This window comes from Bubalus kerabau, chromosome 2 (genome assembly GCF_029407905.1).
Source record: "Bubalus kerabau isolate K-KA32 ecotype Philippines breed swamp buffalo chromosome 2, PCC_UOA_SB_1v2, whole genome shotgun sequence".
NCBI lineage: Eukaryota > Metazoa > Chordata > Mammalia > Artiodactyla > Bovidae > Bubalus > Bubalus kerabau.
The window spans coordinates 158719450-158733749 of NC_073625.1; the positions used below are offsets into that span (position 1 = coordinate 158719450).

Here is a 14300-nt window from a genome sequence, read left to right on the forward strand (position 1 = left end):
GAAGTTCTTAAATTGCATTTCACTGTCACTGAATGAGTACCTAAATGCAACTGGCTGAGAGTACATCTGCCAAAAAAGCAGACAGTACCTACCTTCCTAGAGCTGTCTGTTATCAGCCAGCACTTAAGTAGCCTCAGGAAAAAAAATAGAAATGAAGAAGCCCTAAGCAATGCAAATATGAAACTTACAGGTATTGTACCTGAAAAAAATCAAGAATATGCTTGGCATTGCTACCAAGGACAATAGCATTTGCCCGTGTAAGTATCTCTTTAATATTTGAGCACTGGGGTAATATATCTTTTTTATGACACACTTCTGAGGCTGAAGTACAGAAGTTCCTGAGAACATAGCAATTCATTAGCTTGCCTAAGGTAAAAATAATACCTATAAATAACCTTTCAGGAAAACACAATGTGCCAAGTGCAGTAAAATTTCAAGGCTGTCTTATGATTAGTATTTCCTCAGTCCTGGGTTTCTATTTTCTCAAAGCTTTGCCTAAACAATTTACATTTTAGCTACTTTAGTGGATAAAGCTATAAATATTTTCCTGACATATTAGCGCTTTTACAAGTAAGGTCCTCTTCATGGTTAATTAGTTTGCATGCTGAGATGAGAGGTGGGTGATAGGCAAGGCTCGTTAAGTGTCAAACACCTAACTTCTATAAGATAGATTATGTTTATTTTATAAAGGCCAATGTTGGATTCTTTGCATGAGTGAATCAATTACGACTACGCACATTAGTTGAGAATAATGGCAACTCATATCTAGTTATCTCAAACTGGTGTTGTATCCATATACTTCGCTATCTAATAACAGATAAGCAAAGAATAATAAATATCCTTTGACCAAACTTTTATAGTTGTATATATTTTGCTATTAGAAGATAATAGCGAATATTTATATCGTGCATTTTCTGTAGCTGCTGCAACAAATTAACACAAAGTTATGACTTAAAACAACATAAATTTGTTACATTACAGTTCTGTAGATCAGAAATTGGAGAGTGGTCTCCCTGGGCCAAAATGGTCCCTGCTTGTCCGGTCCCTCCCGGAGGTGCTAGGGAAGAATCCACTCCCTCACCTTTTCCAGCTTCTAGAAAAGGGTACGGAGAAGGCAATGGCACCCCACTCCAGTACTCTTGCCTGGAAAATCCCATGGATGGAGGAGCCTGGTAGGCTGCAGTCCATGGGGTGGCTAAGAGTTGGACACAACTGAGTGACTTCACTTTCACTTTCCACTTTCATGCATTGGAGAAGGAAATGGAAACCTACTCCAGTGTTCTTGCCTGGAGAATCCCAGGGACAGGGGAGCCTGGTGGGCTGCCGTCTATGGGGTCGCACAATTGGACACGACTGAAGCGACTTAGCAGCAGCAGCAGCAGAAAAGGGTAAGAGTCACCCCTTACCTCAATGACCCTCTTTGTTTATCTTCAATCATCTACAGCTGGTCATTTTCTCATATTGCCTGGCTCCGAGTTCTACCTCTAGCGTCCCTTTTAAGAACTCAGGTGATTACACTGGACCTACCTATAATCCAGGTTACTCTCACCTTAAGATCAGCTGATCAGCAAAGTTAATTCCATCTGCAAACTTTAATTCACCTTTACCCCATGCTCTCACATCTTTACAGGTTCTGGAAATTAGGATGTGGATCTCTTTAAGTGGGGAGAGGGGCATTATTCTGCCTACTACAGAATCACAGGACAAAAATACATTTACATTTTTACACTTTACTTCTGAGCAAACTAAGCTTCAAAGGAGTTAAATAGCTTTCCTAGGATTTCTGTGCCAATGCCATTTTCCAAGCAAAGCAAAGGTACTTGCATAACTGTTTTCCCCCAGATTATCATTTCACTCAAAACTTCAATTTTGTTTTGAGTGTGCTGCTTTTGCTTTTTTATTTTTTACTTTTGAAGAAATCTTTTGCTATTTAAAGGATGCACGTTTTTTGCCTTTTTTGTTTCAAGGGAGTCTAGAGAGAAAATGATTTGGCAGGGATTAAGTAAGCGACTCGCCTAGAGCAACAGAACAAACAATATGGTAAAAATAAAAATCTAGTCTTTAAGCCAAAAGCCCTCATGTTTTTAAAGACCTACAGGTTTAATCAAGATATTAAATTTCAATGTAGTTGAAAACACAATTTGCTGGCAACTGGTACAGTAACCTTTCCATAGAGGTTATGTGTAATTGTGACCATTTTGAAGAATAAACTGAAGCTTAGAGGAGCCAAATGCTTGCTGTGTCAGCATTCGGCTAGTCCTTGCCCTGCGTGTCCCTGGGTCTATATGGAGCACTCTGGATTCCAATTTTTCCACAACACTGTGACCTAGTTCTGCACTGTAATATCTTGAGCCATCTCCAAAAGGTTCAATTTGCAAAACATTCAATCTGCCTGACTTCTGGTTTAGAAAAAGTCTTGATCTTTACTGATTTTAATTCTGAGATGATAGAAATGCAGAGAAATTATTTGCTTAATGCAGTGATTTAGCAACAGAACTGGAATGAGTAGTATTCTAAATTCCCAGTAATGGAAACAAATGTTATCTTTATCACACAAATTCCGGCAAATGCAAGAAATGCACAGAACTTTCAAAGTAAAATGATAGTGAATAAACTTTGAGAATAGTTAAAGATACTTTAAAGGGGGAAAAGCCCTTTTCTTGATACAAGACATGTCAAGAGCTGTGAATAATGAACAATTGTGTCAGAGTGCATACTCCCCTTGACTGTGTCCCTCTAGAATGAGCATTGCTACCTAGAGTCACTGGGTTCTTACGTACTTTAGTTGCCTAATTTTGTATGAGGTGTGTGTGTGAGGAGTTGCTCAGTCGTGTCAAACTCTTTGTGACCCCATGGACTGTAGCCCACTAGGCTCCTCTGTCCATGGAATTTTCCAGGCAAGAATACTTTAAGTGGGTTGACATTTCCTACTCCAGGGTCACATAGCAATATTCTTTATCTCATTTTCCAACTGTCAAAACCCCATCCATCCTGTCAAATACAACATATTACTTCTAATAGAATGTCTTTGCCATACTAGGAAAATCCCTTGAATTCTCAAGTTGTGTTTTCTCTGTATTTCTTGGCACATCACACATTCAGCTGCATAAGTATTTGTGTACATTTTAATGTCTGTACTAAAAGTCCAGCTGTTTTCATTCATTTTTATCTTCTAATGATCCTACTAGCAGGTAATCTTTTAAGGACTCTTTTATATGCAATATACTGCATCACACATAAAAGGTGGTCAACATTTGGTCAATGAATAAGTGAATGTGTGTAATGGACAACTGCAGTGCCCACCAAAGAGTATCACTTTATCTTGCTTTTTTTCTTATTTTTATTTTGTTTCTAATAGAGTACCTCGATTATAGCATATGCTCAGTAAGTGTTTACTGCTATAATTGTTTAAAGCACTAAATATTCTTTTAAAAATAACAAAGGCTTATATAAAGTAATAAATTGGAAACTATATTGTTTCCCATAAAAGATAATTGTTTTGCCAAGACATGGCAAAAGATAGAATCCTGAGGAAAACTAATGAATAAAATTACTTAAGCTTTTTTTTTTTTTTTTTAAAGATATGTTTTGGGAATTTAGCTATAAGTGAGTTGATATTGCTAGGCTAAAATCCATTTTATAGTGACATAGAAAACTGATAGTAAATTTATATAGATTTTGGACTTCAACATATCTTGATTTGGTCCCTGGCCTTGTCATTTACTGGAGAAGGCGATGGCACCCCCCTCCAGTACTCTTGCCTGGAAAATCCCATGGGCAGAGGAGCCTGGTAGGCTGCAGTCCATGGGATCGCTAAGAGTCCCACACGACTGAGCGACTTCACTTTCACGCATTGGAGGAGGAAATGGCAACCCACTCCAGTGTTCTTGCCTGGAGAATCCCAGGGATGGCGGGCCCTGGTGGGCCGCCGTCTATGGGGTCACACAGAGTCAGACACGACTGAAGCGACTTAGCAGCAGCAGTAGCAGCTTGTCATTTACTATCTTTGTGAATTTGGACAAATTAGTTACAACTCTCAAACTCAAATTCACCATCTATAAAACAGAACTATTAACATTAACTCACAGGGAAGTTACAGTAAATGGAAACTTCATACAAACAACCTAAATCATGGGCATGGGCCTTACTCATAATAAAATATATTCTCATCCTTCCCACCCTCTTATTGAAAATGTATTTCTTAAATATTGTATCTAGATAAAATGCATGTCTTCATTTGACACATTCAGAATTTAATATGCACAGTATAATCCAAACTGAGGCATTTTGCAAAGTTTTAAAGAAATATCTAGCATAACTGGCATTTGGGACATCTGTGTCTTCCTTTCTCTTCTAGGGACAGTGCTTTTCTTCTTTTGGGAAACTGCCCCTCTCCTATTCTGTAGGGAATCAGTGATCATAATTTCTATAACCTCCTCACTTCCCCATGACCTATTCACATGGGTAGGCATGTTTCCAAAACAGACCAATTGGTTTTCTCCAGAATTTGTCAAGTGTATTGTAGCTAGAGGCGGTACTTCCCCTGGGAAGGAAGCAGAGACTCTTTGAGCCTGTCATGGTTGACCAGCAAGGTTTCCTTTGGCAAAGTTGACTGGCAATCATAAAGTAAACCACATGGAAAGAAGCCCCAGTTACTCTTGTTATTTAGTTGCTTAGTCATGTCCAACTCTTTTGCGACCCCATTCACGGTAGCCTACTGGGCTCCTCTGTCGATGGGATTTCCCAGGTAAGAATACTGGAGTGGGTTGCCATTTCCTACTCCAGGGGATCTTCCTGACCCAGGGATCAAACCCACATCTCCTGTATTGACAGGCAGATTCTTTAACACTGAGTCACCTGGTACTCCTACTATCCCAAATTTGATTATGGGATCAACACAATCTCCACTTTTGGCTAAACTAGAGTTTGAATTTCACATTTATAACTAAAGTCAAATATAAGCAGTGGCTCACCTAGAATTAGCTGTATCCCAGTGTTTCCTCCTGCTCAATCTCTACACATTAGCATCTGACCCCCTGGTAAAGCATTTAAGTTTGCTCACTGTATAGTTTACTGCCTTCTGTTTCAGTCCTAGACTGCATCCTTAACTTTGGTCGGTGTTTGGCAAATGATAGCATTTTGTATGGAGGGAGACCAATGGAAGAGTGTGGCTAGATCAGTCCTTTAGCATTTTCAGGGGAAAAAAAAACCCAAGCAGACCTTCCTAGAGCACATCTCTGTTCTCACAGAACCACTTCAAGTAGTCAGTGGGAAGTCCATCAAAGTCTCCTGCCCTGTGTTAGGCAGCGTGTGTAGAAGCCACTTCGTAAATCTGAGAATTATGTGTTTTTTTGTGTGCTTGTGTGGCAAGGCAGGTGAAGATGAGCGAAGGAAGCTCCTGACCCAGATTTTCTGCACTTGGATCTAAGTAGACTGAGATACCAAACTGACTAGCTTCTTAAATAAATCAGCATAGCTTAAATCCAGGGGAATTATATTTCTCTTTTTTAGTCATTTCCCCCACCCCGCCCCATCATTCTTTCCCTTCCATCTTTGCTCCCATACTTCCTCCTTTCTTCCAAATGGTAAAATGTACCATTTTCACATTATAGAAATATTAAAATGCAAGAAAAAAAGGAAATAAGAACCACCTGCAATATCATCAACTGGAGATATTGCCTACTAATTTCTGGCATATATTCTTCCAACTGTTTTCCTTTGCAACTCTATTTAAACATGATTGAAATCATAATGCATACTCAGCACTGTGTCCTTTTCATATTTTCTTTGAACAAATCTAAACATTTTCTGCTGTTTATTTTTTCCTTCGGTATCATGGATAAAGATGTGGTGACCATTTTAGTATTCATGGCATCTTTGACAACATATTGTAGGGAACAGAGAGCTTGGCGAGCATATGTGTTGAAGGATTAACACCAAGGTAATCAATATTCTTGCCTGAAAGAACCCATGGACTGAGGAGCCTGGCAGCCCACGGGGTCGCAAAGAGTCAGACAAGACTGAGTGACTTCACTTTCAATCAATAATCCAGGTACGTGACAAAATCAATAATCCATTTTTGTCTTCTTGGATGTAGAGTAGATTTTCAGGATGCATTAGAATTTGAGATGATCAGGTCAGAAATGACAGCAAGTGCATTTACCAAAGTCGAATCAGATGTGACCTGAAAAAATGATTGTTAGTTTTGGCAAGAAGTATAAAAATTAGTCATAACGGCTAGATGTCATCTTTCTTCATTCCCCAAGCTGAGAGTCCATCCTTGTTTCCAGCAAGAGCCAATGCCCATTCTTCTGCTAGACTTCGCTTGTACAACCTAGAGGATCTGCTTTGTCAAACAAAATAGAAGCAGTTTGGCCATGAGGTTGAAAATGCTAGTAGTATTTCTCACTGTTTTAGAGGAAATGCAAAAACAAACAATCCCCCTCCTCCAAACAAATAAACAAAGGAGTTGAAAGCATTGTTAAAGACTAGAATGCAATAAACACGTAGCCACTTGGACACCAGTCACATGTGGCTTCTCTCGTCACCTGATCAACCAAAAGTCAAGTCTCAGTCCTGGTACATTGCACAAAAACACTTTGGTTCCTGCCTAAGTCATCTGATTATACCTGTAATTCTCTATAGCATTTGGCAACCTTTTCTCTTAACTTTTGAAAACAAATCAGATCAGAAAACTATGGTATCTTTGCAAGATAGGTGTGGTGAAAACAAGAAAATACAAGTCAAAAACATCTGTCATTCATTCTTAAAAGATTCAATTTGAAGCTAGCAGGAAGTATAAGATTACAGTGACAAATGCTCCGTTTGGCCTTAATGTTTTTCCAGGCATAAATGCTGTGAGGGTTTACATGCGGGGTGGTGGGGAGGCTGGAACAGAGACTAGAAATAAGAGCAACAGTATGAAATATATGTGTTTTCACTATATATTTTTGAGACTGGAACCTGATAACAAAGGACTCCTCTCCCAGGATAGCATCCTTTCCACTTTGCTCCTAGAATTTATGTAGACAGTGCAGCACGGAGCAGGCACCTCACCAAAGTTATTGCCAATAACTTTTTCCTATTTTCATTCCTGAGTAACATCAGCCCCCAACCCTTAGTGTCTCAGCTTAGGAACTCTTTTCTTGACCAGGATTCAAGCATGGTTAGACTTATGTGTGAGATCATTACAGATAGCTTTTATCTGATGGGATAATACCAAGTGATTGGGCATGGTTAAGAGAGACCATATCATTCCATACAACTCAACACAGTGCCATGTACAATGAATGATGTCCACATGTGTGAGGGTGGGGAGGTACTGGTATTCTGACTTTGGTCTATCTGGTAGTCTTCTATTTCTAAAGATAAAAAGATCCAGTTGACAGTTGGGAGGAGGGGCTTCTTAGGCACTGGTAATGCTGAGTTTCTCAGAGTCCTAGGCTACAGGATGTGTTCAGCTGAAGAAAGTTCACTGAGTTGTACGCTTATGCTTTATGAAATTTTGGTATATGTATTTCAATACCATTAAAAAATTTAAACAGGCATTTTTCAAGAGGTAGGAAAACCAACACTTGTATTTTGGATATTCCATTTTCATGTTTCACTAGGAAAAATAAGGATTTTGGACCCCTTCTGTAAAATATTACTCAAGTAATGAACTGAACTAGCTAACAGGACAGGAAAAGAGAACAAAAAAGCTTCAAGAACCGAACTGCTCTCAGGGACTAGATCCCTGCTTCCAGAACTCTAGGTGAGTCAGAATTTTAGAAACAAGCCCACTGGATATACAGAAGCCTCTTATTTCTATTCAGAAATGCACTTCCAAAGCTGGACGGCTGGTACAATAAGCTTAGTGAATAATGGGTTCACAATTTCAATTTATTATCAAAATATTTGCATCATGACAAATCTGAAAAGACAGGAGATGCAGAGCTACATAAATGCAGTTGTGCCCTTTTATCATAGCCACCCTCAGAGAAGATTTCACTTTGAAAATCCTGGTTATAAACTACAACTCTTATGTTATCTTTAAACCACAACTCTTATGTACCTCTAGCCAACTGTCCAGGGGTAGTTTTTAACCCAAAGTTTGTGCTTAAAGCTTTTCATCAATATGATTTATAAGTTTAAAAAGTCTCAAATCTTTATCTGTACATCATTTTACAGACCTTGTTGGTTCATTAACTATTTATCTTGATCTGAAGCTTCAATATTCAATGGTTACTTATAATAACAATTATTTAGTCATAAATGTAGTTAATAATTAAATATAAAAATTATTATTTATACATTACTACAAATCTCTTAAAAAGACCAAGTTTTGAGAGAGAACAAGAAACTGCTTAGAAAATTGCAGGGAGCCTCAAGAATCTCATTATCAGTGGAAACAGGTACAACAAAAAACAGTTTTAGACATTCATTTTAGCCCTAAGAGTGCTTAGAATACTCTCAGAATGAATAACTGATAACTGGTAAAATTAGATTAAAACTATGTTGAGTCCCAAGGCCCCAATATGTATAAGATTTCTTTGGAAGAGTTCTGAAGGAGTGTAAATGTTGCAAATAAAGGTAAAAATAGGTACACAGGCTTCATGTTTTTAACTCTTATGCTACTGCTGTACTTTTGGGGCCAAGTGAATTATTCTACCTTTTCTTTCTCCCTTTCATTAGAAATTTCGGTCCACATCAAGAGACAACATCAAATTGGCAGATCATATGGGAAACTGAAATGAATGGTAATATTCTGTCTAGAGATTAAGCATAATTTAGACAGTGAGAATGAGTGATTTGATAGACATTAGACCCTTCCTCCCTCCACACCTTTTCCAGAATAACCAAACTTCATTTTTATTGCCATGTTCTCACCCCTGTGAACTACCTCCATGTAATCAGTGACCTCTCTGACCCCTTCTCTCTCTGATAGAGTTCCCCATTTCTGTGATTTGGGCAAGCTTAGCCAAGGGCTGCACCACTTCTTCTGAAGATTACCAAACCCGGCATTTCTTTTCTGGATTCATGTATGAATTCTTGTGACAATGGAAGGCTTCTGAAAACTGAGGAGAGTTCTGCAAAGTCCCAATAATCCTGGGAAACAAACAAAAATCACCATCAGCATTTGATATTCATGTCCATACCATGTAAGAGCTCTACAGAATTTATGTAGATCAACTGAGTGAGTTTGGAACTCTAAGTTTAAAAGGAAATTAAAACAAAACAAAACAAAAAACTGGTAGAAAAAAAAAAACTGGTAGCCCACTCCTTTTCATTAACAGAATGTTTTAAATAGAGAGATGGCAAACTACAGGGGTTAAGTGCACAGATTTTGAAGACAGACCACATGCTCTGAATCCCAGTTATGAGCTGTTTTTATTTAGCCTGTCTGTGCCTCAGTTTCCTTTTCTGTAAAATGCATATAATAATATTACCTGCATTTTAAGCTTGGTTTGGGGAGTTAATTTATAAATACTGTCTATATTTTGGTAGAATAAATGAATAATTCAAGTTTGGAAGTGCAGTTATTTTAAGAAGAATTTGGTCAAAGAATAAAATTATGATTTCTTAAAAAGCAGAGACATTACTTTGTCAACAAAGGTCCATCTAGTTAAGGTTATGGTTTTTCCAGTAGCTGTGTATGGATGTGAGAGTTGGACCATAAAGAAAGCTAACTGCTGAAGAATTGATGCTTTTGAACTGTGGTGTTGGAGAAGACTCTTGAGAGTCCCTTGGACTGCAAGGAAATCCAACCAGTCCATCCTAAAGGAGATCAGTCCTGAGTGTTCATTGGAAGGACTGATGCTGAAGGTGAAGCTAGAATACTTTGGCCACCTGACGTGAAGAACTGACTCACTGTAAGACACCATGATGCTGGGAAAGATTGAAGGCAGGAGGGGAAGGGGACGACAGAGGATGAGATGGTTGGATGGCATCACTGACTCAACGGACATGAGTTTGAGTACACTCAGGGAGTTGGTGATGGACAGGGAGGCCTGGTGTGCTGCAGTCCATGGGGTCACAGAGTTGGACACAACTGAGTGACTGAACTGAACTGAATATATCTTGAAAGGTATCACAGTGTAACTTTATGATAGACTTTAAATAGGTATCTGTTGATTTAATAGGAAAAATAACAATTATTTCCCTTTCCCCCTCAAAGAACCCCATAGATGATCAGAAACTGGATTTAACCTGAGCACCTGGGAAGGGTTGGAAAAACACCAATTTCCTCTTATCTCTGAACCCCAATGGGCAAAAACAACACTGTCCAACCCACTATTGGCACCAAGCAGTAATTGAAGGACACAGGTCAATACAGTGATGGAGAGGTGACGTTTTCCCATCAACCATGAACCGGCTCCTTCCCTTCTCTTTCCACTGGGACCATCCCAACTCAGCCACCTTGGGTTGGGGGCATGGGGTCAAGAGGCAAGCAAACTGGAGTGGCCAGAAGACTATGAACATGTTCTAACTTGCTGAGATCTCCCTACATGGCAGATATATAAACTTCATGACAGTTGTTTAGTTACTAAGTTGTGTCCGACTCTTTGAGACCTGTGGATTGTAGTCCATCAGGCTCCTCTGTGAATGAGATTTCCCAGGCAAGAATATTGGAGTGGGGTTGCCATTTCCTTTTTTGAACTGTATACATCCCAACATTTCTCTCCCCCTCTAACCCGTTTTCCACACAGCAGTGAGAGTGATGTTGTAAGTCAGAAAGAGAAAAACAAATATTGTAAATTAATGTATATATGTGGAATCTAGAAAAATGGTACAGATGAATCTCTCTGCAAAGCAGAAGAAGGGACACAGATGTAGAGAACAAACCTATGGACACCAAGCAGGAAAAGGAGGGGTCAAGTGAATTGGGAGACTAGGATTGACATATATACACTACTATGTATAAAACAGATGACTAATGAGAACCTACTGTATAACACAGGGAGCTCTACTTAATGCTTAATACTTAATGTGGTAACCTAAAAGGGAAGGAAATCCAAAAAAGAGGGGATATATGTATGACAGATTCACTTTGCTGTACAGCAGAAAATAACACATCGTAAATCAAGTATACCCCAATAAAAATTTTAAAAGTATTTAAATCAGTAATTCTTTTACTTATAACCTTCTATGGACTTGAAGAAAATCCAAACTCCTCTTCATCATCTCCAATGTCCTGATGGCTCCAGCCTACCTTCCAGCCTCCTCATGGTCTGTTTCCCCTATTTCTCTTTAGGCTCAAACTACATGGATCCACCTTCCATTATGCAAACTGGCTAAGCTCCTGCTCTTGTTTGGCACTGCTGTGCCTGCCGACCCCACTCCCTGCAAAGTTACTCCCCATTGACTATGCGGCTAACTCCCCATTGACTATGTGGCTAACTCCTCAGCCCCGTCTTCAACACATCATCTTAGAGGCCTTCTTGGAATACTGTCCATGTGAGCCCCTCTCACCTGTACCAGCCCCATCACAGCATTTATCATGAAATGTGATGATTTTTTTCTCCTTCTTTCCTTTCTGACATACTCTCGACACTGTAATCTCTATGAGGACAACATATGGAGTATACTTTGCTCCCTGCTGCTCCACCACAGCTTAGCACAGTCCTCGTTTATTGCAGAACTCCAGAAATAACGAATGAGCCCGTCACCTGGTCATGGTGATAACACATAGAGAGTAACAGGACATTATGAAGAAAAACAAAGCTCAGTGTTTTTGGTTTATTTGTTACAATGAACCAACAGAAGGGAAAGAAAGCATTTCCTCCCCCTATTTCATTCCACATCGAATTTGTAAAAGTCCTACTTCCTAATGTGTAACCTTTCACCACATCAGTTATTTCTCAAATTTCCCATTCAAGGAGGATGTAAATTTTTTTGGTTGTATGTTTTTGAGGACTCCTAGAGCAATCTTGGGGCTACCCTGGTGGCCTAGACAGTAAAGAACCCGCCTGCAATTCAGGAGATACAGAAGACACGGGTTTGATCTCTGGCTTGGGAAGATCCCCTGTAGGAAGACATGGCAACCCACTCCAGTATTCTTGCCTGGAGAATCCCATGGACAGAGGAACCTGGTGGGCTACAGCCCATGGGGCTCCAAAGAGTTGGACACGACTGAGTGATCTCTCATGCATGCACTCAGAGTGCTATTAAAGATCAAAAGGAATCTTCCCAGCATAAAGTGGAGTAGGGGAGAGGGGTAGAGTGGAAGAATTTACATCTATTTGTTCACTGGCTGAAGAGGGAGGTCTCCTCAAGCCTGAAGAGGGGCCCAGTAAAGACAGGTTGTGTGAATGACAAGGATGTGTCTGCCTCTCTGAGCAGGGTCCAGAGAGGACCCCTGATAGGATGGTACATGGCTGTCAGTGAGGCTGAATGTCAAGAGCAGTGGTTGCTGCCTAGCTTGAACATGACCAACAGAAGGAAATGGAGCCACTTGACTTCAGATAGGACGAGAGGACTGCAAGGATGCCAGCATCCATGGCAGGCCAGAGAAGGAGGTAATTCCTTGATTTCTAGGCTCGAGATGCCTTTGGATTCCTGTATGACCCTAAGAAGGGGTACACTGAAAATGATTGAAACTGAATTTCTCACCTCCTGTCTTAGGGTGGGAGCTTAGACTTTGAGTTAATTTGATTAATAATAATAATAATAATGTCCATGGTGTCATTTCTTACACTTGAAAGCTCATGAACAAATTTACTCAATACCTGGTCAAAGTGATCATACATATAACAATAGGAAGATTTCAGACATCAGGGATTTATGGTAGTACTTAATCTTTAAGGTTCTAGGCTCATAGACTCGGAGTTAGAGAAGGGCTTTGGTTCATTTAATCTGATCCTCTTCCTTCATTAGAAACCCTAAGTGCTCGCTGAGGGACAGTATGCTGGTGGTCTGACTATTCCTCTAACTGAGAAGCAAGCTCCCTGATGGATGGGGTCATGACCATTTGAGCATCATTGGCTGGAAGAGCTGCTGTCTTTGCTCTTATTTTATTAATATTTTTTCAAGGGATCATTATCTTAGATATCACCACAGGGGGATAAGTACTTCAGTAAAAATGTCCAAACCCAAGACTTAATTCTACCTTTCTCTTAAAAATATTAAAGACATTTAAAAGAATATACCTCAAAACAAGAAATCCCACAAAACACCACTGGGAGTTGGCCATGCAATGACACCCAAAGTAAGGAACACTCAGCCCTCCATTTCCATTCCAGTTCCTTTCTTTCCATCCAAAAACTCCAGTTTAGATAATCTGATTCTGAAAAATTAGGTCAACAATGTACCAATGTACTTCACTTACTTTCCTAGGACTCTAATTAGGTCTTGGTTGTTTATAACATCAACTCTTTGGATGGATGACATAAATAATCTATTTCAAAAAGTGGGTACATTACTGATTAATATAAATTTCTTCTCTAAGAATAGGATCATATTCCATAAATTTTTTAATGCTATATGAAAACTATGCAGTGTTTGTGTTTATATTAACAGGAGACAATAACATCTTTTATTATTTCCTAAAGTAATTTTCTTGAAAATTTTAGTTTATTACATAAAGTATATATTACTGCTATTTTATATTCCTACTGTTTATTACCTTGGCAAATAATCACTTGTACTGAAAATATCTAAGAGATGTGCAGTTGAACATCATGTAATCAAGAATGAACTTTATCTACCACATATCTGACTACTCCTGCTTGAAATTAACTGTTTTTTAAATTACTGAATGAGCTTTTAACAATTTATGAGTTCTCTGAAAATCTTTTGCTACTTGTTTAAAACAGACAACAGGGATACAAGGTTAATTAGCTTCATTCATGAATAAACTGGTCAAAATTTATCATTAACTAACATTCATGATTCTTTTAAAGTAAGGTCACATTGGTCCACATGTGTTCCATTATAAATTCATCAAGAAATAAATGTGTGAATAGATTTGCAGGCATGGGCTAAAGATTAATAAGTACTAAAAGAAATTCTTCAATATCCACACCATGTATAAAATACCAGAAATGAATCCTAGTATTTAAGGTAAATGAAGGAAACATCAGTATTTCAAAGAGGGCTTAGCTTAGGCATGCTAAATCATAGAATGTGCTGTGCTATGCATAGTCACTCAGTCGTGTCCGACTCTTTGCGACCCCTTGGACTGTAGCCCACCAAGCTCCTCTGTCCATGGAGATTCTCCAGGCAAGAATACTGGAGTGGGTTGCGATGCCCTCCTCCAGGGGATCTTCCCAACCCAGGGATCAAACTCAGGTCTCCCGCATTACAGGAGGATTCTTTACCAT

The 14300-nt window shown here is 39.1% G+C and overlaps 1 protein-coding gene and 1 long non-coding RNA gene across 4 annotated transcripts in view; one reads left to right on the forward strand and one right to left on the reverse strand.

Annotated features, from left to right (window-relative positions):
- The first annotated feature begins 1259 nt into the window (after positions 1 to 1259).
- LOC129644004 (uncharacterized) lies at positions 1260 to 9075 on the forward strand. Its single transcript, XR_008710650.1, has 5 exons — positions 1260 to 1388; positions 5966 to 6052; positions 7611 to 7753; positions 8674 to 8738; positions 8927 to 9075. It is a non-coding gene; the product is annotated as an uncharacterized LOC129644004 (long non-coding RNA).
- The window catches only part of MME (membrane metalloendopeptidase), a 117643-nt gene continuing 111205 nt past the window's right edge, over positions 7863 to 14300 (reverse strand). For all 3 annotated transcript variants that reach the window (XM_055569277.1, XM_055569278.1, XM_055569275.1), the window contains exon 23: positions 7863 to 9087. In XM_055569277.1, the coding sequence (XP_055425252.1) occupies positions 8988 to 9087 (100 nt within the window). In that variant the 3' untranslated portion in view covers positions 7863 to 8987. The remainder of the gene's footprint in view (positions 9088 to 14300) is intronic.